We start from the raw sequence: 26,221 nt of genomic DNA, 5'->3' as shown, positions 1-26,221 counted from the left end.
ACACAGGCACCCAGGTACACCTGGAAGGCGGCAGGCTCACCTGGTCTGCCAAAAAGCCATACCCACCACCAGAGGCGTGGGAGGGGTCTGATGTCCACCTTCCTCAAGGCTCTACGCATGACCAAGGATATTCCAGAGGTTTTAAGTCGGAGGAAGACCCTACCAAGACTCTTGCTGCGTCTGCCCCACCCCAAGGTCATGGCCACATCACAAGGGACCCCTGGCACCACACCTGGCTTGGCCATTGGGGGCTGGGCAGGTGCAGCTGCACCGGAGCGTTCAGACCATGACCACCCCTCTCCCTGCTACTTGGGCCAGCAGGGCCCACTCCTCTCTCATTTGACAGATCAAGAAATTGAGACTGGGAAGTAGTGGGGTAGGGGTGACGCGAAGCGGTGGCTCAGAACCAGTAGGCCCGTGGACTGGAGCCAGGACACGCCCAAGTACTCAGCAGGGCGCCAGTCTGGGGACACTCCACTCGTCACTCTGTCCGGTCACCCCGGCCTCTCCCACAGCCCCCAGTGAGCATCCAGAGACGGCAAAGAACCAGACCCACGAGTGAGCGGCCAGTGCCCGCCTTATAAGGCAGCCTCGGGGAAACTTGGCTGGTGGAGCCAGGGGGGTGGCTCCCAGGGGAGGCAGAGCCAGGAGCCCGCCAGGCAGACGTGGGTCTGGGTCCTGGGGCCTAGCCCCACCCAGAGCCACCCAGGCAGGGGCAGGGGGGCAGAGCAGGGACCTGGGAGAGGAGGCAAAGCCACTCCCACCCAGAGTCCAAGAGAGAAGCAAGAATGGAGATACCAAGTCCACGGACAGGCATCATCAATCTCAGAAACGAAGAACTCAGCACGCCAGAGTGGATCAGACCTGTGGGTTCTCGGTTGACCCAAAAAGTATCTGCTTGGTCCTTGGGGAGGTCCCATGGGGTCCCTGAAAGTCCCTGCATGGTAGACCATGAAAGGACCAGAGCAGGAAGAGCTGGGAAGCAGAGAGGTGTGAGCTACACAAGACAGTGAATTCACTTGGGGCCACCCCGGCAAATGAACAGTGAAGACTCAGAGTGGACATAGATTTTACTAGTGCTGTACTTTAGGGAGGTCAATCTAAGAGCAACTCAGCTGAGGTCCCAGGAGACCCTTTCCTGCAACCATGTCACAGTCTGGAAGGCTTCCTGGAGGTGGAGGCAGAGGGCTGAGTCTGATCAGAGGGCACAGAGCTCCCAGTTTCCCTGATCCTTTGCCCCTGCAGCACCAGCTGCTCCCCTGCCCCGGGGTGGGGCGGGGGGGGACGGGTAGTGAGCACACGGAGAGCAGTCAGAGCAGGGCCTGCAGGGTAGGGGGCTTCTGGGAGCTGCCAACCCAATTCCCCAGCCCCAACCCATGGAAGGGTGGAAGGGGATGGGAGCGCCAGGTCTGCAGGACAGATGGACAGGAAGTGAAGCCAAGGTGCCTGGAGAGGCTGGACAGACCAAAACCAGGGGAGGGGAAGGAAGGAAAAAACCGATGAAGCCTAAGAACAGGGGCTAGGAGTGGGGGCGTTCAGACCCGGGGTCCCCCAGAAGCCCCAACAAATGCTGGGAATACCCCTCCATCAGGCCCTGACCTTCACCCGCACTTGCCCAGGACCTCAGGACTGGACGCACAAGGCCGAGCAGGTGAAGGTCGAATCCCCCAGCCCCCGGCAGGCCTTGCTTCCTCCTCCCAGTCCACGTCTCACCCTGTGTTACCTCCAGGCTCGCCCCACAGTGACTTCTGAAGTGCTATTTTAAATGGAAAGCGTTCTCCCAAACAGACTCATCCAAGCCCTCACCTCCTCCAAACCCAAGCATCGTTCCTCGATAGCATCTGTCCAAGAGTTCTCAGCCTGTGAGCACTGCTCTCAGGGAGCTGCCTCCCCACCCAGCCTGTAAGACATGGAGGAGCAGGCTCAGCACACATGTGAATTCACACACAGGTACACACTCAACGGGCATGTACACCGACCCCCCAGGGCAGAGGACAGCCGCCCTGGCCCATGGACCTCTCCATGCAGAGCCTGACGCCCATCTGCACAGAGGAGCTGTGGGTCTGGGCTTCGGTACCCCGCTCAGACACTGAAATTCTTTCCCCTGGAAAAGCCACACAGCCCCAGCCCCGACACTAGGTCCCCAGAACCTCTGGACTGGGGCCTCAGCCAGGAAGGCTCCTCCCCACCCCTCTTTTCCTGGTTAAATCCCAGCAGTGTCTGCTGCTGGAGGAAGACGTTTCTGGACGTGCCTGAGGCCCCACCCTGCCCACCCTGATGACCCAGGCCAGTGCAACCCTGAGGGGACACCCCCTGCCTGTCCCACCTCCCGCCCAGAGTGGGACCATCTCCTCGGGTATCCAGGGCCAAGTCTCATCAACAGCTGGATGGTTGACGACCGTCTCCCTAGTCACATCCTGTTTGACTCAACTGAGCGTGAACACCTCACCCCCAGGAGCGAGCCGCATCCGGCAGTAAAGGCCCTAGACCAACAGAAGAGCAGGAGGAAACGGCCTCCCGGCCACTCCCCAAACACAGGCCATGTGTCCTGACACGGTGCCTGGGGGGTGGGGTGGCTCTGCAGGGTCACGTCTGGGTAGACACAGACTCACACAGCAGGGCTGGAAGGGACCTCTGGTCCTGCCGCCAGACTGTCGCCCAGCGTCACGGGAAATTCAGTCAGCCCCTTGCCCCACCCGACCCTCTCGGTCAAATGCATGCCTTGAGAAGAAAGCGGCTGCTCCACCAACACCCCTACCCTCACCCTATCACAAGTCCCCATCACCACGGGAAAATTCTCATTTAAAAAGGAAAGTTAGGGACTTCCCTGGTGGTCCAGTGGCTAATACTCCCTGTTCCCAATGCAGGGGCCTGGGTTCGATCCCTGGTCAAGGAACTAGATCCCACATGCTGCAACTAACACCTGGGGCAGCCAAATAAATATATAATTTTTTTTTTTTTAAGAAAGAACTTAGAGCAGGAACTAGAGATATCTGTACACCCAAGTTCACAGCAGCTTTACTCACGACAGCCAAGCAGTAGGAGGACACAGGTGTCCATCAACAATGGATGGATAATCAAGTGACCAATGGCATTTTCCACAGAACTAGAACAAAAAATTTCACAACTCATATGGAAACACAAAAGACCCCAAATAGCCAAAGCAGTCTTGAGAAAGAAGAATGGAGCTGGAGGAATCAACCTTCCTGACTTCAGATTACACTATAAAGCTACTGTCATCAAGACAGTATAGTACTGGCACAAAGACAGAAATACAGATCAATGGAACAAGACAGAGAGCCCAGAAATAAACCGCTGCACCTATGGGCACCTTATTTTTGACAAAAGAGGCAAGAATATACAATGGGGCAAAGACAGCCTCTTCAATAAATGGTGCTGGGAAAACTGGACAGTTACGTGTAAAAGAATGAAATCAGACCACTTCCTAACACCATACACACAGATAAACTCAAAATGGATTAAAGACCTAAATGTAAGGCCAGAAACTGTAAAACTCTTAGAGAAAAATACAGGTAGAACACTCAATGACATAAATCAAAGCAAGATCCTCTATGACTCACCTCCTAGAGTAACGGAAATAAAAACAAAAGTAAATAAATAGGACCTGATTTAACTTAAAAGCTTTTGCACAGCAAAGGAAACTAAGCAAGGTGAAAAGACAACCCTCAGAAAGCGAGAAAACAATAGCGAATGAAACTGACAGAGGATTAATTTCCAAAATACACAAGCAGCCCATACAACTCAATGCCAGAAAAACAACTCAATCAAAAAGTGGGGAAAAGACCTAAACAGATATTTCTCCAAAGAAGACATACAGATGGCTAACAAACACATGAAAAGATGCTCAACATCGCTCATTATCAGAGCAATGCAAATCAAAACCACAATGAGATATCACCTCATACTGATCAGAATGGCCATCATCAAAAAGTCTACAATAAATGCTGGAGAGGGTGTGGAGAAAAGGGAACGCTCTTGCACTGTTAGTGGGAATGTAAATTGATATAGCCGATATGGAAGATGGGATTATGGAGATTCCTTAAAAAACTAGGAATAAAACCACCATATGACCCAGCAATCCCACTCCTAGGCATAAACCCTGAGGAAACCAAAGCCGAAAAAGACACATGTATCCCACTGTTCACTGCAACAGTGTTTAAAATAGCTAGAACACGGAGGCAACCTAGATGCCCACAGACAGATGAATGGTTAAAGAAGTTTGGTACATATACACAATGGAATATTATTTAGCAACAAAAAGGAACTCATTTGAGTCAGTTCTGATGAGGTGGATGAAGCTAGAACCTACTATTCAGAGTGAAGTGAGTCAGAAAGAGAAAGATAAATACCGTATTCTAACACACATACACAGAATCTAGAACAATGGTACTGAACAATTTATTTACAGGGCAGCAATGGAGAAACAGACATAGAGAATGGACACGGGGAAAGGGGAGGAGAGGGTGAGATGTATGGAAAGAGTAACATGGAAACTTGCATTCCCATATGTAAAAGAGATAGCCAACGGGAATTTGCTGTATGGCTCAGGAAACTCAAACAGGGGCTCTGTATCAACCTAGAGGGGTGGGACGGGGAGGAAGCTGGGAGGAAGGTTCAAAAGGGAGGGGATATACGTATACCTACGGCTGATTCATGTTGAGGTTTGATAGAAAACAACAAAATTCTGTAAAGCAATTATCCTTCAATTAAAAGAATTTAAAAAGGAAAAAATAAGAAATCGGCTTTCAAAGGAATTTTCAAAACAATAAATATGTATTGAGTACCCACACACACACACACACAAAAAACCAATGAATGGGTACGCAGTGTGGTCTATGCATACAATGGAATATTATCCAGCCTTGGAAAGGGAAGGAAATTCTGATACCTGCTGCAACATGGATGAACTCTGAAGACTTGCAAAGTGAAATAAACCAGACACAAAAGGACAAATATTCAGGAGTCCACCTACAGGAAGGACCCAGAGTAGTCAAACTCATAGAGACAGAAAATGGGAAGGTGGGCGCCAAGTGCCGGGGACTGGGGGAAGGTAATGGGGCCAGAGATTCAGTTGGAAGATGAAAAGTTGTGGAGATGGATGGAGACGGTTGCACAGCAACACAGTGTATTTAATATGCATGAACTGTACACTTAAAAACGGCTACAATGGTCAATATTATGTGTGTTTGACCACCATGAAAAATAATTTTTAAAAGGTTAATCAAAAACCCAGAATGTTCTGCCTGTCCAACCCAAGGGACACTTACTGAACATTTACTGAGCTCCGAGTCCCAGGATTACAACTGGACCCAGCTTTCATCAGGATCACAGCTCAGCCGGCACCTTAACACAGCCTGTGGGGCCAAGACCCTCATTGTGGGGCAGGGGGCAGCAATGGTGTTTCACGGGACAGCATCATGTCCCCTGTGAGCTCCCCGTGAGCAGAAGTCTGGGTCTGGACCCTCCAAGGACAGTAGCCACGCCCTCAATCGCCCCCCAGCCAGCAGAAGAGCCCTGAACAGAGTCATGGGCAGGAATCACGGGGCTCCCTGGCCTGGGACCCCTCCTCGCAGCCCTGAAAACCCCAGCGTGCAGAGATGAGACGCTGTCATCTTCCCTTCCCGTCTGGGCACAACCCTCCCTCCTTTGGGAGGAAGACCCTCCAGTGCAGGAACCGCCCCCTCCCACCTCCCGCAGCCTGTGCCCTGGGGGCACCTGCAGGGCACTTGTCACCCTTCTAGAACCCGAGCCTGCCTCTCCAAGGCCCAGGGACCACCGACCACCAGGACCGTGAGAGCCTCTCCTGGGGTCTCACAGCCATCCCACCCCAACACGAGCCTGTCCTGGTTCCTGCCCCCACATCCTGGGGTCACAGCCATGGTTACACCACGACCCTGTTGACCAATTAAAAGGGGACCCTCACAACCCAGAGATTCTTTGCAGAGTCTAACTGAAATCCAACTTGCTGCACTGTGGTCCACTATGGGACGGAAAGAGCCCCCCAGTCCTTGCCCCTGAGATTTCAGAAGTATAAGCCACCCCTCAACTCAATATTCAGCTTCTTTCTCCAAGATTCCAAGGCAAATACAGCTCCCCACTCCCCAAGTCATCACAGCACAGGTGACCGGCACCTTGCTACTCACCCTCCTGGCTCTTGGGTGGGATCTCGGCCACGGGGGGCTGGGGCTTGGGCTCCAGCCTGCTCTGCAGCTGAGACATCGGGGCGAGTTCTGAATTCTCCAGGGTCTGGGGTGGGATGGGGGAGGCGGGCCCCTCAGCTGGCTTGGGCACCTGGATCTCGACCCTCTTGGGGGCTGCGTCAGCGGCAGGGGCAGCGGGCACCTCGGGCATCTTAGAGGCCGGGGTCTCCATCCTCCGGTGGGCTGACTCCTGGGGCTTGACTATGGTGATCTCCGTCCTCCGGGGGGCAGGCTCCGGCGTCTTGTGGCCCAGCGCCTCGGCCCGCTTTAGCCCGAACCGGGACGGCCCGGCGGTGCCGGCGTTCTCTACCTGCTTGGACGAGATGTCGATGGAGATCTCGGTGCGCCGAGACACAGGCTCAGCCTTGGGCCCAGAGAGCTCGACCCTCCGCAGGGCGGCCTTGGGGGATCGCTGGCTCAGGGAGTCTACATGGCGGGCTGCAGGCTCTGAGTTCTTCACACCCAGGTCCTGGAATTTCTGTGTGGAGCTGGCCACAGAGGACCGGAGCAGGGGCGTCTGGACCCTCCGGGGTGGGGTAGAGTTGGGCGTCTCGACCTCCTCGACCTCAAAAGATCTTTTCAAGGCTGGAAGATAAAGCGAGGAGAAGGTGATGAGCAGATGGCTGGGGAACATCTGGAAACATCCTGCTAGCGGTGAGCATCAGAAGGCAGCCGGCATGGGGCTAGTGCACTGGGACAACCCAGAGGGATGGTATGGGGAGGGAGGAGGGAGGAGGGTTCAGGATGGGGAACACTTGTATACCTGTGGCGGATTCATTTTGATATTTGGCAAAACTAATACAATTATGTAAAGTTTAAAAATAAAATAAAATTAAAAAAAAAAAAAAAAGAAGGCAGCCGGCGGGGAGGCTACAGCAACGGCCTATTTCACAGAAGAAGATGGGACAAGGGTACAAGAGGGAAGACTCCTGTGCCCTTTCACCTCTCAGGAAGAAAAGGTGACAGTCCCATTCTACTAGGGGCTGAGGCACGAGCAGCCACATGTTCTGGGAGAGACAGAAAAGACTGAAGCTTGGAGGACTTCTCTGTCCTGACGTGGCAGTGGCCCCACCAGCTACATTTTCTATAAGGATGCTCCAGCTCAAGAGCGGATTTTGATTTCTTTCCTGTCATGGCCACAATTACCCTTCATCACCTCCACCCAATATGGACAGCATCAGCAACCACCACCACCACCAACAGATGGGAAAGTGAAAGTGTTGCTTGCCTAGTCATGTCTGACTCTTTGTGACCCCATGGACCACAGCCCACCAAAGATTTCTTTGTCCGTGGAGTTCTCCAGGCAAGGATACTGGAGTGGCTTGCCACTTCCTACTCCAGAGGGTCTTCCCAACCACAGGATCGAACACAGGTCTCCCGCATTGCATGCAAATTCTTTATCGTCTGAGCCACCAAGGAAGCCCATCAGATGGGAGATGCCCCGAATAACAACAGCCAGTAAGAATCGCGATGGGAATGACGCCATCATATCAATGTCAGCAGGAACAGCCAACGCTGGGACGTTTAACAACAGGCAAGGCACTGGGCTTACCATGCACAGCCACATTTGCTCCCTACTCTAACCCCATAGTGTAAATAACGCTACAATCCCCTGATACGGATGGGAAAACTGAGGCCTGGGCACTTAAGTAACGTGCCCGGCAGCGTGGAGTGAGCAGCAGAGCCGGAAGACTCATCTACCTCCGAGGCCCAGGGTTCTAACCACATGGCTGTCCACAGAGATCCCGGCGAAGTCCACACCACTGTGGATTTCTCAGTCCTCGGCCCCGGTGGCATCTGCCTCCACCCTGTACTACTTGCCCCAGCCGGACCCAGGCCCATGTGGGACGGTGACCACCCAACTCCCACCCCACACACAGCCTGGCGCTTCCGCCTGGCCCCCCGCCATCTCCACCAGGGTCCGTCCACTCCCTCCAAGGTGCTGGGGACGGTGCCTGAGAAGCGGCCAGCCCCATGGTCCCTGCAGCCTCACTGCAAACGAGAACCAGCTGCTCCCGGTTATAAAGACCAGAGCAGGAAGGGGCCCACGTGGCAGGAACACTCACCAGCTCCATCCAGCCTGGGCCCTCAGCGACGCACAGGGTCTCTCCCACCGCCTCCCCACCTCGCAGCCGCAGTAACCCAGGGTTACAGGGACCAGCCCCGCCCCCGTTTCCTCCCCTAATTCTCAGGGCATCTGAGCATCCCCTCCTGTCAGTCTTCCTTCCTCCAAATTCCCAAAGAGCCCTCACCTCTTCTCTATAGACAGAACCTCCTTCAGAAGACCAGGGTGTGATGGGTGGCTAAGTGGGTGGGTGGCCAGGGGAGTATCTGTTGTGAAGCGCTGGATGTAAGAGGAAGCCAAGGGGACCCCAGACTCTGACACCCGACCACCAGTACTATCAGTTCCTCAAACGCAGTACCCCTGGGGGGACCCTCTCTAAGCCCTAGGCACACCTCCTTCTCAGTGGACAGAGGGCACAAAATCCTGGCTTGCAAAGCTCAACCCTCCCTGAGGCCCTGTAGGGACGACCGGAGAGGGAACTGTGCAGATTCGGGGAGAAATCTGGATCTTGTATTTTTTAATATGTAATCTCTTGATTTTTAAATGCTGGCACAAACGAAGCAAAACAACCTCTTTAAAAACGCTGTGCAGCTGAACAAAATCACGTCCGTGGGCTGCAATCAGTTAGTGGGCCCCACCGTGACTTGACTTCACTTCCGGATTGATCAGTTTCATGGCCAAGGGCGGCAGGGAAGGCCCGTGCAGGGACCCCAACCTGGCACAGCTCCGCCTCTCACCAGGGGCTGTCCAGCAAGATACCGCCGGGTGCAAACCATGCATCCAAAGAAGCCTGAAGTGCCGGAGAGAGAGGTCAAGTAGCTGCTAAACTGGCCAGAATGTCCAGGGCCGAGTGCCCGGAACTGTGATCTCTAGTGGTTCCCAGGGCCTCCCGTGACATCTGGTCTACCCCCGCCCCGAGAGCACTGTCCAAATTCTCCTCGATAGTGGCTCCTGTCTGTCTGTGAGCTCCCTGAAGGAGGGATCCATGCCCCACCCACCTCAGCACATGCATGTCCAGGACTCCTTGGTGTTAACTCCTTGGGGCTGAGTTGGGAAGAACAGGAACTAGGTGGGGTGAGGGCTCTTTGCCAGGTTTGCCCACAGGAATGAAACGACCTGTGAGGCCTAGCGAGGCCTGTGCCCCTGTTTGAAAGAGCCCCCTCCCTGCAGAGCCCCCTCCACTGTGACTCACAAAAATTAAGACCCTGCACCAAAGCAAAAACCTCTCTGCCCCAACCATCCACAGTCCCGCTTTGGCAATGAGTTGGAACCAGACCAGCATGTGCACAGATCACTGCTCCCCAGGACACAAAATCTCCACCAAAAGCACACGCCTAGCCCCACCACCATCCTCTCCTTTCTCGGCTGTTCTTCCTGGCTTTGGTGTTTCTTCCTCGCTCACACCACTCCCTGGCCCCACGCTATCAGCAAGCTTAGCATTCGGCTATATTATCCATCCAGACATTGACTGCCCGGCACCGCCAGCCACCCTGGTTAGTCTAGTTCTCTCTGAGAAGACAGGGGCTGTTTCCACCATCAAGACGGTCACTGCTCAGCAAACCTCCAGGGCTGATGGGGTACACTTGATGGCTTACACCATGCCCACAAACGAGCACTCCTCTTCCCCTCCTTCGAGGATTCCAAGTCACCCCAAAGCCAGGCTCACTCTTGCCTCCTCCCAGAGCCTGCCCAGGCCCCTGCAGTTCACAGCACTCTCTCCTGTGTCATCCTGGTCACCCCAATCCGCTAGGACTGGGAAGAGAGCCGGGGTCCTCTCCTCCGTTACACGAGCCAGCTCTCCATCCCTTCCTAGGCCTCAAGTGCGTTCTCTTCACAACTCAGAGGCCAGACTGGACCACAGGTTTGTAACTGTGGGCCCAGGGAAGGCAGGCACCAGGACTTTAACCCCCATCTCACACTGAGAAGTTGCACTTTGAACAGTGTCCCCCCAAAGATTATATCCCAGTCCCTACCCTAGAACTGAGAGAGTGACCTCCTTTGAAAAAAAAAAGTCTTTGCAGATGTCACTAAGGTGAGGACTCAAGATGAGATTGTCCTGGATTTAGGATGGGCTGTAAATTGCATAATTCCCGGATGGTTCAGTGGTAAAGAATTCGCCTGCAATGCAGGAGCTTCAGGAGACGCGAGTTCAATCCCTGGGTCAGGAAGATTCCCCTGGAGGGGGAAATGGCAACCCACTCCAGCATTTTTGCCTGGGAAATTCCATGGGTAGAGGAGCCTGGCGGGCTACAGTCCACGGAGTCACAGAGAGTTGGACACAACTGAGCGACTTAGCATGCACACACGCTAAGTCCTAAAAGTGTCTTTATCAGAGAAAGAAGAGGGGGAGCTGAGACACACAGAGGAGAAGGTAATGTGATCCCAGAGGCAGAGACTGAAGTGGCGCAGTCCAAAGCCAACAATGCCTGAGCCACCAGAAGCTGGAAGAGGCCAGGAAGGATTCTTCCCTAAAGCTAGCCCTGCTGACACCTTGATTTCAAACTTCCGGTCTCCAGAACCATGAGAGTCAATTTCTGTGTAAGCTATGCGGTTTGCTGTCATCTGTTACAGCAGTCACAGGAAGTTAACACAGGGACCATTAGATGGATGAAACCTCTGGGCTACAAGGTTGTCTGGGGCCCTTCCTGCGGGTGCTGTCACCCAACTCTGCACCCAGCCCCAATCCAGCCCCAACCACACTCAACAAACGCCCAACAGCCAGAAGGATGGAAGCGTGGCCGAGCTCCAGAAAACTGCTGCATCAGGGACCCAGGAGAGGAAAAGCAGCCTCCTTTTTCCTTTCCCAGAATCACACGAAACCCCAGCCGGTAGAAGTCATTACAGAATAACATCGCTCTAGATTTGCCCCAAAATATTCGGTGATGTAACCAAAGATCATTTTTTTTAAGGCAGACTCTGCAAGGGACGCCCCGGGAGCAGCTGTCTCTACACAGAGGATGTCGTGACATGATGAGCACCCAGCTGGGAAAAATTAGGAGGCGGCTTGTCACGAAGCTGGCAGGACAGGGTCCTCTAGTATCCCATCCCCCATGGGCATCCTAGAAACATGCTCCAGTCCTGCCCACACACGCACAGCCACCTCTCCCTTCCCAGGGTCAAACTCTCCCTGCCAACACCCTCCATTCCCTCCTTGGAGAATGGGTATAACTCACCATGGCAGCGAGTATTTTTTTCACTTTACTCTTCTCCTGCTCCCGGTAGAGAGGCAGGCAGCCCAGGGTGTCCACATGTGGCTGTGGAAGCCAACAAGAGTGTTCAGGAGCTGGTCATTTTGCAGAATGGACGCCCCTAGGTGACCACATCTGATGACCGGCTGGCTGAGGGACTGATGGGCAGAAAGTGGCCTTTCAATGGACCAGGCCAGTGGGGAAAGATATGAGGCTGCTTCCTCTCTTGCCTGCAGGATGTTAATGCCCCCAGTAGGCAGGCTAGAGGTGCCCAGCTGGACAGGATGAATGCACCGTTGCAGGGCATCTGACAAATATGGGGCCAGGCTGTACTGGGAGGGTCCCCACACTGCCACTAGGAGGGGAAAGGACTGCCATCGCCCACAGGGCACAGGGGCCCATCCCTGCTCACACCATTCCCAAGTGAGTACGCCCCCTTCCTTCCTCTGGTGAATGCAAGACCCCCGCCCACAAAACCAGGTTTGAACCTCCCTTGCTCTCAAAAGCTGTCCTTGGCCCCCACCTGCCCACCCCATGTGCACAAGAGCCTGAAGACCTTTGGCCCACTGCTGGGAATTCACCCCCCAGGAAATGATCGGATCTGCAGAAAGATTTATGTATGAGACGTTTGCATCAGCATTAAAACAGCAAACGCTGGAAACAATTCGAGGTTACGGAGATTTTCTGAATCCATGTGCCGGAGTCCTGCAAAGTCATCAAAATCATGGTTCTGAAGATGAGAAATGCTGAGCATACTGAGTAAAAATAGCAGAACAACCCAAGATGCATGCACGGGCCTGACGTCATCTCTCACACACGCACGCACGCGTGCACACACACACATGCGCCCACACACTCGAGGAAAACAGCCATCTCTGGATGGAATTAAGGTGGCTGTTTAATTCATTACACTTTCCTGCCTTTTCCCAAGGTGCCTACGCTAACGCAGGTCACTTCATATTTTCAGGGGATAAAACCATCAACACTGCTCTCAAAAAACAAACCCTGCTAAGAAGAAGGGGAGGGTGTGGATCACCGTGCCTCCGGCCCAGCCTCTCCTGGTCCATCAAACACTTACAGTCTCGGCTGCCTGCCGCACAAGCCCGGCCGCCTGTCCAAATGCAAACCTCCCGGCATCGTGCCCGTGGGGGTCGGGGCGAGAGCAGCCTGGATCTGGGCCTGTTTAAGGAGGAATGCGCCGCAGACAAGAGGCCATTGTGAGGGCGCAGCTGTGAGCAAACCTCTCCTCGCTCCGGAGCACTTCCTGGAGCACACCTCAGTCTGGGTAGGGGACGTGGGACGAGCCATACAGCCCTGCTCCAGGCTGGGACCAACGTCATGCAAAGAACAAGGTCAAAACCAAGTTCAGCTCCCATGGGAGGAGCATCCCTGCCACAGCTCAGGGAGGTTCTGACCCCAGGCTCAGGCTCCAGAAGCAGCGGCCCTGGTCAATGTGAGTCTCTTCCGGGAGACAGCAAAGCAAGTTCTGTCCTGAGGTCCAGTGGCCACGTGGGAGCCAGGGTCAGACACCCAGGGAACCCAGGGTGCCAGGTGGAGGGCACCTCCCTGCTCCCTGGCCTGAGGCTGCAGAGAAAGAGCACAGAAAGACCCATCAGAATGAGTATGGGGCATGTGTGACCCCTGGGGTGGACTCAGTTCCTCTGGTTCCAGTCTCCCATGGGGACCAGAAGCTGGCGCTGCAGCTGGGTGGACAAGCTCCCTCCAGGGCAGCAGAGAAGACGGAAGAAGAATCAACAGGCCAACGGACCGGTCCCTGAAATAATACGCCTGCAAAGGAAAGGAACCCAAGGCCACAAAAGCAAGATATGATCAGCGAAAGAACAAATTCACTGGGGAAAGGGGGGCTGGGCGGGGCCGGTTCCAGGCAGAGGACAGGGCAGGACAACGGCTCTGCGTGCCTCGGACGAGCTGAGAGCTGGCCGGGTGTGGGGGCCTTGCAGCCTGGACACGCAGTGGGCTCCTGCCTCGGGACCAAATAAACGCAGAGGTTCGAACAAGGTGGCGTGACCACTGTCACCTCTGAGCCTCCGCTTCTGCACGTGCCGTGTCAGCTGCAGGCGGACACGGCGATGCCCGGGCAGCAATCACAGCTGTTGGTATAATTACCATCTGTCTGTGCACCTCGGGGGTGGACAAGGCTGCACAAGCCTTCCTTCCCGAGTCCATCACACCCACGGCCAGTATCTGCCCCTGGTGCCCACCTTGAGCCCCACACAGGGAAGGCAGGAAGGGGTTAGCACCCTTCCCCAGGAAACAGCCCTAGGGCAGTAACTGACGGGTAAGCACTCTGGGGTCCCCCAGCACCCCCAGTGGAGTCTCAGTGGGAGGGGGTGTCCTCTGGAAATGAAACAGTTCCAAAGGAAGCGCTTAAAATAGACACCGTGGCCCAGCAGGGCCCGGGACAGGGACATCGGTAAACAGCAATGGCAGCGGGTGGCCCTGGGTTTCCCACCGAGAAACACGTTTGTTTAACAACGACCCAGCCAAAGACAAAGTCCAAATAAAGGAAGAGAGGAGGCCCACCACTGGCACCCACAGCTCTGGATCCTCCTTTGAGGCCTCTCCCTCACCCTCCCGGAGCAGGCCTGGCCGGGCTGTGGGTCCAGACGTGGCCTAAGAACCTTGTCTGGCGCCAGCCCCATCCTGCCTCCCACTCCGGCTCAGGGTCCTGGGGGCCCAGCGTGGTGGCTGAGGACGCTGGCCACCCTGGGCTTAGCCACACACGTGGCTGAGGGCAGCACACGGCCCCTGCTCCCAGCCCTGACCAGACACGGGCCTGCACCTCCGCACCCCGCACTGTTTCACACTGGTGGCCTGCACCCTCTGGGCTGGAGGACCCAGCTGAGCCACTTCCACTGAGCCCTGAGGGGCCATGCAGGGCGAGTTCAGTGCCCCTGAGAACTGTGGGTTCACCAGGCACTCTAGCAACCCAGGCAAAAGAGTATGAGGTCAGCTTCTCAGTGTGTGCGTGCTAAGTCATGTCCAGCTCTTTGTGACCCCATGAACTGTAGCCCACCAGGCTCCTCTGTCCATGGGATTCTCTAGGCAAGAAAACGGGAGGGGGTTGCCATGCCCTCCTCCAGGGGATCTTCCTGACCCAGGGATCAAACTTGTGTCTTCTATGTCTCCTGCATCGGCAGGAGGGTTTGTTTTTTTTTTACCACTAGGGCCACCTGGAAAGCCCCCAACCTCTCCACTCCTCTCAATTAAGACTTTTTTTTTAATGTGGACCATTTTTAAAGTCTGTATTGAATTTGTTACAATATTGTTTCTGTCTTATATTTTGGTATTTGGTCTAGAGGTATGCGGGGTCTTAGCTCCCCAACCAGAGACTGAACCCACATACCCTGCACTGGAAGGCGAAGTCTTAACCACCGGACCGCCTGGAAGATCCTCCCCCAACAGTCTGAGGACTGTCTTTTCCTTCTGCTGTTAGGACATGGGCACTCTGGGGTGTGTTCTTGCTCCTCACAGTCTCCCCTCGGGGAGGCCTGGCCCACCGCCTGCCCTGGAACAGCGACGTGCGAAGGAGGTTGGCTGTGCCCGCCAGCTGGGTTGCCTAGTTGGGCCAAGAGAAACAGCAGGCGCCCTCCTCCTCCCCCGCCAGGCTGCCACTCACCACAGGGACACCCTCCACAAAGCTCTTCCCACCCAGGATGCCTCCAGGCACCGAAAAGAGTGCAAAGGTGACCCTGGCCCCTCAACTCAGGACATGAACAAGAACCCACCCACAACGGGCAGGGAGCCCAGTGGCAGCTGTGGTCAACAGCCAGCCCTCGGATTCCAGACCCTTTCTTAATCCCCAATTCATCACATTAATTTCTCCCTGGAAAAAGCTCTCTCCAGCATGCTGGCAAGCAAGGACACAGGCAGAACCTGCCCTCCCCAGCCCAGCTACACAGTCTAATCCACCTAGAATGCATCCTGCCTGATGCCTGTACAAGGGCATCCAAATCTAAAGCTGTCTACAGAGGACACTGGTCCCACAATGGCCCCAAGATGGTACGTCTGAGTCTTAACTCTGGTACCTGTGAAAGCGATGTGGAAAAAGGGCCCCTGGGCTTCCCAGGTGGCACTAGTGGTAAAGAACCCATCTGCCAATGCAGGAGATGTAAGACACGAGGGTTTGATCCCTGGAAAGATCCCCTGGAGGAAGGCATGGCAACCCACTCTAGTATTCTTGCCTGGAGAATCCCATGGACAGAGGAGCCTGGTGGGCTACAGTCCACAGGGTCGCAAAGGGTTGGACGTGACCGAAGTGACTTAGCATGCACCCACAGCACACAGATGGACTCAGGGTAGACTCTCAAGGTGAGACCATCCTCGATGAGGGCGGGCCCTGAACCCAGACATGTGTCTTCATAAGACACAAAAAAGGAGATGACAGAGAAGCCGTGTGAAGATGGAAGGGTGCACCCACGAGCCAAGGACGCCGAGGATTCTCGTCGCTGGAGCTGGGAGAGGGGCCTGGATGAGACCTTTCCTCGGAGTCTCCAGAAGGAACCAGTGCCGCCCACACCTGCCTTTCGGCCTCTAGACCCGGAAGAGAGCACATTTCTATCACCTGAAGCGCCCCCTGGTCCGGGGCACTTGGCAGCTGCAGAAGGAGGACCCAGAACAGGTCTTTCAGCTGCCACGGCCTCTCCATTCAGCCTCCTCAGCCTCTGTTGATGTGGAAGCCACGTCCCGCAGGGCCTCACCAGCTCTGGCGGGGCACACGGGCGCCCTGGAATCGGACAGGCTGGCGGGAAGGCCCTTTGCCCTCTCAGCCTGCGCCAGCCGCCAGCTCAACTCCGGCCCTTCACAGCTACCAATGCCTTGGCCCAGTGACCGGTTCCTGCTGCTGGCTGCCACTCCCACCCAGCCGCTGAGCCTCCCCACCCCATCTTCCTGGGGCAGGGCCACCTGGGACGTCCAGCATCCCGGGACGTCCCCACTCGCACCTGTTGCTTCACTGTCCTCCATCAGGGCACCCTGTTCACTCCCAACAGAGTTCCCATCAAGCCAACGAGTTCAATCGGCTAAGGTGGGTTCATTACCCGTGTTCCCCCCCACCCCCCTGCCAACAGAGAAGGGTCCTGGGTGACGGCTCTCAGGGTCAAGGAGCTGCCTGAGAGAAGAGACCCTGGTAGGCATCGTGGGACAGCCACGTAGCAACTTCTGCTTCAAGAAACTCCTCTCTACAGAGCAAAACCACAGCAAATGTTACAAGGAGCCACTTCTTAACTTGGGGCCTCTTCCCGCTCCGGCCATCTCCCAGTTGATTCCCCCGGCTCTGGTGACACTGGGGTCATTCCAGGCCAACTCTAACAATCACCCTAAGACACTGCACTTCCTTCTTTCCATAGTAAAATTAAAAGTTACAGGAACGTGAGTGCATTCAGACCCATCTGTCCTCCCCCTCTGAGACCAACTGTGAGCTCTACTCTGCAGAAAGAGGAGAGACAGAACACGGCCGAAGCTACACGCACGGAGATGCGGGCAGACAGGCGAAGAATAGCCTGACCCGGGTGGCGACTTGGGAGGAGGGCGGTGAACCCAGGCTTCCTGAAAAGCCGAAGAGGGCCAAGGTGCAGCCCTGCCTGCAGGGGACCAGAGGGGACAGAGGACCTTTCTGGCCTCCGTGGGTCAAAGGTTCCCTGATGAATGGCAGCCGAGGAGGGCAGGAGGCAGCCCCTGAGAGGAAACTGAGTTCAAAACCTGAATCCCCAGGCTGCGGCTCTGAGGGCCCTTTAATGCACACACCCCTCCCCCGCTGCCCCAGATGCCCCAAGGGGGTCCTGTCCTGCACAGAGGACTGAGGAGCTGCTTCCAGGTTGGAGCACCGCCCCTCCGCCCACCAGAGGGTCCCATGCAGGGCTGTTCCCTGGGTGCTCCCCCAGACCCACCCCTGACCATGGAGCAAGAATCACCCCGTCCACAAAGAGCCTGCGGACAAGCTGGCTTGCTCACAGCCGTCTGTGACCGCGCCAATTCTTCCCCGCGACTGGGCGGGGGGCAGAGCAGGGCCCGGAGACCCCTGGTCAGTCTCAGCTCCATGGCACCGGGCTGTCAAGGCGGTGGTCGCTGTGATGGCTCCTCCTGGCGAAGCTCCAAGTTCCCTTCTCTGTTCTCAGCCCAGAGGGGGTTGGTCGTTCCCCAATCAGCGGGCAGAGGAATCACCCCGCTGACTACAGCAGGAAATGGTAGAAACACTTAAAAAATGCAACAAAAACAAAAAAATCCTAATACCAGGGTCTGCTGGGCCCAGGTGGAGCCTCCATTAATCACACCAGAGGGACAGATGGAGCTCTGCATGTCTCTGGGCTGTGGCCTGGGGGCGGCAGCTGGGTGCTGCCCAGGCCCATATGAGCTCCGGCCTAATTACAGGGGACAGTGACCTGGGGAGCAGAGTTCAGGCCCCGGTCAGGGCAGCACCCAGGAGTCCAGCTGCTCCCCCAGGCCTCCCAAGGAATGGAGTGGGTCACAGCGCATGACCCCAGACTGGCTGAGCTGGGCTGGGCAAGAGAAAAGTGTCTCAGTGATCGCAAAGCCCTACAGGCTCCAAGGCTGATTAGCGGGTTCAGGGCAACCTGGTCTCTACACTCAAGGACGGGGTGAGCTTAGGCCAGGGGGAGGGTTGGCAGAGGAGGAGGAGTCCGGAAAACCAGAAGGAGGAAGTGGGTTTGTAGAGAGAGACAGGCCACATCTGGACCCTGAGAAGATTCTGGAAGGGGCTCCCAGGGGCCGCCCAGCTGTTCCAAAGAGCCCTGGTGGGGGCTGAGTGAGGCCGCCTCCAGGACTCCCCTCTGAAGGCCCTACTGGGCACTCACCAGAGACAGCAAGCTCCTGGCTAATGCCACACAATAATCTGGAACTTGGAGAGAACCTTGTGGCTCAGTGGTAAAGAATCTGCGTGCAGTTCTGGGAGGCCCAGATTCGACCCGAGTCGGGAATATCCCCTGGAGGAGGAAATGACAACCCACTCCAGTATTCTTGCCTGGAAAAATCCATGGACAGAGGAGCCTGGTGGGGCTGCAAAGAGTCAGACACGACTGAGCAACTAACACTTATCACTTTCACTGAAGACCTAAAGCAAGCCGGGCACAGCCTCCAGGCTGGGCTATACTGTTGGGCAGAGCATCAGGAACGGGATGCCATCACCCTCTGGGGACACAGATGAGGAGTCTGAGACCCAGGGAGGCCTTCGATCACTCAAAGTCATGCCATTAAGCCCATCTAAGCCTGGTCTCTAGATCCACACCCAGACACTCTGCTGCCCCTAAGGTCGGCCACTGCATGGGGCAAGATCGGTGGGTGTTCTAACTCCCAGAAGCTGTGCACGTGCCCTTGTTTGGAAAGAGGGTCTTTGAAGATGTAATTAAGAGCCTCGAGAGGGACTTCCCTGGTGGCCCAGTGGCTAAGACTCCATGGTCCCAATGCCAAGGGGCCCAGATTCAATCCCTGTCAGGGAACTAGATCCCACATGCCACAGCTAAATATCCTATGAGCTGCAACTAAATAATTAAATATTAAATAAATATATATATATATATATATAAAAATAAGAGCCTCGAGATTAGATACCCTGGATTTAGGGAGGAATCTGCCTGCCAATGCAGGAGACGCAAGAGATGTGGGTTCGAACCGTGGATCAGAAAGATCCCCTGGAAGAGGAAATGGCAACCCACTCCAGTATCCTTGCCCGGAGAATCCCATGGATAGAGCAGCCTGGCAGGCTACAGTCCATAAGGTCTCCAAGAGTTGGATATGATTGAGCGCGCAAAATCTGAGTGAGGGTCCCGCCTAAGACCAAAGACAGAGAGACAGGGAGCAGACTGGACGGATGCTTCCACCGGCCAGGGCACCAAAGTCGGCGGGACCCCACAGAATCTGGAGGAAAGGCTGAGCAGAAGGAACCAGCCCTGCCCACACCATGAATTTGGACTTTCTGGGCTCAGAGCCCTGTGTTAAGCCCCCAGCCTGCGGTCTCTACTGTGGCCACGGGACACCTACACGCTCCCTCTGACTCTTCCTGGTCTTTGCACCCCGCCTCCCTGAGCTGACCATGCAGCTGTTCTGTTCTTCTATGGCTCCGTCCAGAGGCCGCCCAGCCCAGGTTATCAGGCAAGCACCTGCTTATTCTTTTCTCTTTACATTTGTTCTTTGAGCCTCTGAGTGTTTTCTGGCTGATACACGCTTAGGGAAAACCTCCCTAAGGACCGAACGGACCTGTCTTCTGAGCAGGGTGGGCACTGTACCCTGGGCATCCTTGGAGGTGACCAGCCTTAAATGTGACCCCTAAGGCATCCTCCTGTCCCCTGCACTTTCTTCTCAAAAGAGCCAGTGTGGAAGCCTTCAGCCACGGTTGCAGGTGGACAGATAAAGTACCCCCAACCCTTCACAAAGCCGCACCCTCAAAATAGACAACTTCTCAAGTCTGCTTCTGGCCTGCGGGAGAGGGAAAAAATGAGAGCTGTACAGTGAACTCCAAACCCTCCGTGCCAGAGACCGCTCCGGGAGACCTACCCCCACCCCCACCACCCAGCACCACCAGCTCCACCAGCTCAGCCTGATAACCTCTGACCTGCCTGCCGGCCACGCGGGGCCCAGGCTACCAATCAGTACCTCCCTGATTCCCACCCTAGGAAGCCCCCAGAAAGCCAGGCCCTTCCAGCCACCAGCAGCGAGGACCAGGCGGCAAGGAGAGGGAGAGGGCCCTCTTATACACACACCAAGAAACTTCCCAGTTCCCCTACATCACCAGAGACACAACCTACCCAGCCTGAAAGCCCCTCAGTTGGGGGAGGTCCGGAGCAGCAGAGAGAAAGCGCCTCCAGGAAACTTTCAGAGCTGCAGGCAGGAGTAATTCCTTTCTTAACTAAAAATGGAGAATTTCAGCCAAGTTGTCTCAGCAGAACTGCTGGGTGTAGGAGAGTCTGGGAGGGTAGGGGGGTCTGTGCAGATGACCCAGAGCTGGGGGCTGCCGGACGAGGCATGGAGTTGTCACGAGTCACCTCTACACACCACCTGAGCTAGGCAGCTGACCCCTCTAGCCTCAGCACACTGGTCTCTTCCAGCTGGGACACCCAATGACCCCATAAGGGCGACCTCGGGGGCTGCCACCAGCTCCAAGTTTCTCTCATCACTCCTGCAACCACAGGCTGAGTGATTCCAAACACTTAGCAGAGCTGGAGAGGCCGGGAGAGGCCACCTCCCCTCCTAGTCTGAGGTCGAGGACTGAGGCTCCGGCCACAGTCCTCTGCAGCCGAACATGCAGCTGCCGGTGCTGTCTGCAGAACTGGCCCCATAGCCTGCGTGTTTGGGCTTCACTCCACTCAGCACTCCAACCTACAGCCGGAAAGAATCTGCGGGACCCAGAGGTCCTGGCTCGGCCACCATCAGCCAATGGAATTGGCACTTTGAGTCTCTCAAACTGGGGTGGGAAGTTGCATTGGGTGAGTTTTCTTTTTGACAATGAACCTTAAAAAATAATATCTATTGCTCTTTTCCTTACTCTAAAAGCAATACAGAAAGTGTATGTGAATGCAGAAAATCTGCAGAACATAAGCACTATCAATATTCTGGCAAACATCCTTCCAATCTTTTCACTGCACGCATATTTGTAAAGCAGGCTCACGGAGAGACACAGCCTTGGGTCTTTCTCCTGCAGCATCAGGTAGCCTGCATCGCCATATATTCTTGCATTCGTTCTCCAAATTCCTTTGTGGTTCTAAAGTTCTGGTTCCAGATCACTCTCAGCTCTAGCTGACAATCAGAATCATTTCCAGAGCTTCTTAGTAGACAGATTACTGGTCCTCGCTTCCTAGAGCTCCTGTCAGGAGGGCTGGGTGGGCCTGGCACCCCGAGACTGTCTGGAGAGAAAGTGAGCAAGGACCTCTGCCCTCCGGTGGACTCACAAGCCTCCTCTCCATCCCCCTCCTGGGAATCCTACAAGAATGACATCTTGGCATCCAACCCTTCCAGAGGCAGCCCCAGCCAGCGGCTCCGCCCGCCCCATTGTCCCCCGAAGGCACCCAAGATCTCTGTCCAGCTTCAGTAGCCACCACTCAGCCCCTAAGCCGGTCACAAACCAAAGGAAACACTTGGGCACTGCTAAGGCAGAGCCCCATGGGATGAGGGAGCGTGTCAGTCAAGGCCCCCAGATCTGCCCAGGGCCCCTAGCAGTATCCCCTTAGAGAAGATTGACAGGGACCTCCCTGGCGGTCCAGTGGTTAAGACTTTGCCTTCCAATACAGGAGGTGCAAGTTCAATCCCTGGTCAGGGGGCTAAGATCCCACATACCTCCTGGCCAAAAAATAAAACCATAAAACAGAAGCAATATTGTAACAAACTCAATAAAGACTTTAAAAATGATCCAGATCAAAAAAAAACAAAGAGAGAAGGTCGAAGCCGCCCAGGACCTCCATACTAACTCATCTGCTCCAGGAACCAGGCAGAGAGAGGCCCAGTGCTGGCGTCCAGGGTCCCAGCCAGCCTCCCTTCCCCTCGACTCCCAGAACAGCCATCATGTTCCTCCCAAAAGACCATCACCATCCTGCAGGCAGGAGCCAAGCTCATCCGTCCACATTGGGCCCTGCTGCAGAGTGTGTTCCCTTAATTCACAGGTTGAATGCTATCCCTCAAGGTGATGGGGCCTTAGAGGTAGAGCCTTTGGGGGTGATGAGGTCTTGAGGGTGGAGCCCTCGTGATGGGATTAGCAGTCTTCTAAAAGAGACCCCAGAGAGCTCTCTCTCCCCTTTTGCCCTGTATCAGCACGGTGAGGACACGCTGTCTGTGAACCAGGAAGCCACCGCCAGATAATGAATCTGCCGGAGTCTTGACCTTGGATGTCCAGCCTCCAGAACCGAGAGAAGTAAACGTATGCTATGCAAGCCCCCCGGTCTGTGGTCTTTTTGTTACTAAGACGAGGGCCTGGGAACAAGCCTCGTGTGACTTACGAGCCTCTAGGAAATGCTTGTTGCCTTGAATCTTTAACTCATCGTTTACCGGTGCTCACCACACACCAGGCACAACCCTAAGGGCTCATTCACCTCCCAAGACCTTCAGATGAGCTATTTCCCTCTCGTCCCCATTTTACAGATGGGAAACCGAGGCACAGAGAGGCGAACAACCAGCCCAACATCCCAGCACACGTGAAGTGAAGTGAGACTGAGCCAGCATGCTAAACCATCACACCACACTACCTCCACAGCCCACCCCGCCCCCTAAAAGCCAGACTCTCAGTAACAGTACAGCACCCGCTACATGCCACACCAGCATGGCACCTGTCTTGTGCTAAGCCTCAGACACACCTGCAGGACAAACCCTGTGATTCCAGCGTCACTAACGTGATCACCAAGCTGGAAAGAGATGAGGCCAGGATATGAACACAAGCAGCCTCTGCCAGACCCCAAGCTCTGGCCCCCCACTGCTAGGTAGACTGCGATTTCCATTCCGGCCCGGCAGGGTCAGCCAGGGAGGCGGCCCAGGCGAGGACCGGGTTGTAGTGCATGAGGGTCTCCCTTCCAGTGTGGCCTCAGGCTACCTGTGACCTTCAAGACTTGCCCACCTTGCTGGCTTCCAGGAGGACCAAGAGCCCTTGAATACAGAGTGCCCAGCCTGGGGCATGGCATGTCGAAGGTGCTCAAGACAGAGACGGTTACGAAGAACAAGAACCAGCGCCATCAGAGGAAGTGCCTGTGAGTGAAAGGGGAATAGCTGGAAGAGCCGGGACTTGGATCAGAGAACAAAAAATTCCGGAGGGAGGCCGGAGTCCAACAGCTGGCTCCGGGGCAGCTGCTTGCAGGAGCCCGGCTCCATCACGTAAATATTAGGAGAGATGCAAATATCTGAGCACCCCTTCCAGCCCAGCTTCACAGGGAGGCTGCAGCCAGGGCAGGGGCAAGGTTTCCCCCCTCACCAGTGTCCCCACCCCTCCCCCAGCCGCCCCCAAACTCCTCTACCTGGGCAGGAGCTGGGGTGTGGACAGCCACCAGGAGGGAGGGGACACAGCCCCATCTGCCCCCTCTCCTCTGCACAGGGCCTGGAAAGGCGTGAATGAATGAGTGCCTTCCCCATCTCTCCCCCTCCTCATTGCTTCTTTTGTAGTTTAGCAGGAAAGTAGAGCAGCCCCTCCAGAGGTCTTTCTGATGGAATCCCGGAGGGAAAAGCTCACCACTCCAGACCCACTACCCTCACCACAGAAACACATCACGTGCCCCTCTTCCACATGGACTACATGCACCACCCAAGTCTTTCCCCGCAATCTGACCAGGAGGAAAGCTGGAGCCTGGAGCTCCTCCACACCCCGACCTATGTCTGCAGGAACAGCCCCCTCCCATACCCTCCGCCTGAATGCCAAGGGTACCTGTGCCAGATGTAGGCATAACACGGTCTTCCAAACCAACTACACGCAAGCAGAAATCGCAACAGGAGGCAGCCAGCACCATCTGTCTGGAGACCCTGCCTGGTAAACTCCTACCCAGGACTCTGCTTGGTGCCCCTTCCTCCAGGAAGCCTTCCTGAACCTACCCCTCTCCTGGGCTCATGCCTGGAGCCCAGAATGGAGAACAGAACTAGTCCTCAGCTGGCGCCCACAGTTTACTGCTGAGTAAACAAACGAATGAGCTGGCTGCCTCTCCCACCCCGGCCATCCTCCTCCCAGCCCACCAGACACAGAAAGATTCTAGCACTTACTTCATTTTTGAACTGAAGGCTAAAAAAAAAAAAAAAAACCCCAAACACAGTTTTCTTACAGAGCACTCCTCCCCTGACTTGTGATGGGGGACAGGAGGCAGGGGACAGCGGAAAAGGCCGCCCCTCCGGGCCTGGGATGGAGCCAGGAAAACTTGTATGCTTTTACTGTAGATGATATCGGTCTCCAGGGACTCAGGGCAGGGGCCTGGCCTGCCCCTCAGAGGGAAACTGCCCACCCACGTGGAAAGGAGGGCCCGAGAGCCCTGCTGGGGGCTGGCTTTCTGCACCCAGGGAGGGGCCGACCGGGCTCCAGGCTGAGGTCCTGCCTAGGAGAGTCTGGAGAACTGGCAGGCTGCTGGCCACCGACGGTCAGAACCAGAAACTTCTCCATCTCACCGAAGACGGGGGAGGGGAGAAGGTGAGGTGGCCGGAATCTGGGCCACTCTGCCTGGGACACCACTCCTTCTTCCCACCAAAATAAAAAAAAAAAAGAGACCATTCCATAGGTGAACTTCCCGCAGGCAGAGAGAGGGTGGTCGGTGTTCCAGTGTCTCCCTTCCCATTCCCACGGGATCCTCAGCCACAGCCTCCCACATGGAGGTGCCTGGGACCCCCAGGCCTTGCCCCAGGGGACAGTCAAAGCCCACGGCCAGAGGAGCCATCAGCCTGCACTCCTCAAAAGGCAGGGGAGGGCTGTGAGTTTGACAACTAGAAAGCTGTACTAGAAACTCAGAGGAAGTGCCTGTGACTGGTCATAAAAGACCAGACACCGGCTGCAAAGAGCTCACAGTTCCAACCCCTCCTTGTACAAGTGAGGGAAAAACCAGACCCAGGAACTCCCAGATCAGACTTGCTAAGACCCAGGCGGCAAGACAAACTCAACTCCCTATCCCTGCCCCATCCCCAGAAAGAGCCACGTAAGGCCCCCCCGAAGGGGTGCCCCTGCTCCCCCTATTTGTACCCAGAGGGACCTCCATCAAACCCCTAGCCAGATAGTCCCTCAGAGGCTGCAGTAACCAGCGGACATGTGGGGGGGCTGGGGGTAAGGAGCTGGTCACCTCTTCTGCCTCCCCTCCCCCATCCCACCTGGACCCCCCTGGAGGTGTTTGAAGGCAGGGCTCCCAGTCTTGGGGACAGAGACACGGCAAGCTCTAAGCCATGCATGCGGAGGGCACACTAATGTGTTCAAGGCCAGGTCCCTCGATTTTCTTAATTTTGCATCTCGGGATAGAGATGGGTTCCCCAGATGGCCCGGAGACTGGGAGCAGAAAAGGCTGGAGACTGTGGGGCTCAGCATTCCAGGAGGGACTGTCAGACTCAGAAATCTGAGAGAGAGGGTCTACCGAGAAAAACCACACGACACAAAAAATAAAGAGGCAGGTTGCCCAGAATGGGAGAAATAACTGCAAATGAAACAACTGACAAAGGATTAATTTCCAAAGCAACTCAGCAGCTCAATATCAGAAAAATAAACAACCCAATCAATAAAATGGGCAGAAGATCTGAACAGACATTTCTCCAAAGAAGACATACAGATGTCTAATAAACATGTGAAAAAATGCTCAATGTCATTATTGTTAGAGAAATGCACATCAAAATTATTAACACAATGAAGTATCACCTTATACTAGTCAGAATGGACATTATCAACAACAACAAAAAAACCTACAAACGATAAATACTGGAGAGGATGTGGAGAAAAGGGAACCCTGTTGCACTATAGATGGGAATGTAAATTGATACGGCCACTATGGAAAATAGTAAAGAGGTTTCTTTAAAAACCAGGACTAGAACTACCATCATTCAGTTCAGTCGCTCAGTCGTGTCCGACTCTCTGCGACCCCATGAACCGCAGCACGCCAGGCCTCCCTGTCCATCACCAACTCCCGGAGTCCACCCAAACCCATGTCCATCGAGTCAGTGACGCCATCCAGCCATCTCATCCTCTGTCGTCCCCCTCTCCTCATGCCCTCAATCCTTCCCAGTATCAGGGTCTTTTCGAATGAACTACCGTTTGACTCTGCAGTCCCACTACTAGGCATATACCC

The 26,221-nt window shown here is 55.2% G+C and overlaps 1 protein-coding gene across 9 annotated transcripts in view; it reads right to left on the bottom strand.

Moving 5' to 3' along the window:
- Nucleotides 1-26,221, bottom strand: part of SEPTIN9 (septin 9) — a 179,209-nt gene that overhangs the window by 74,029 nt on the left and 78,959 nt on the right. For 8 of the 9 annotated variants that reach the window (XM_086355265.1, XM_086355270.1, XM_086355274.1 and 5 more), the window contains one exon: nucleotides 6,165-6,806. In XM_086355265.1, coding sequence (XP_086211391.1) covers nucleotides 6,165-6,806 — 642 coding nt within the window. Of the gene's footprint in view, nucleotides 1-6,164; nucleotides 6,807-23,046; nucleotides 23,183-26,221 lie in introns of those variants that run through there. The other variant, XM_086355267.1, reaches the window with a different exon arrangement.

Source organism: Bos grunniens, chromosome 19 (assembly GCF_055505025.1).
Source record: "Bos grunniens cultivar Pamir isolate PY7600 chromosome 19, Bosgru_T2T1.0, whole genome shotgun sequence".
Taxonomy (NCBI): Eukaryota; Metazoa; Chordata; class Mammalia; order Artiodactyla; family Bovidae; genus Bos; species Bos grunniens.
Note: the sequence above shows the minus strand (reverse complement) of the source record. Positions and strands in the feature narration are given on the sequence as shown.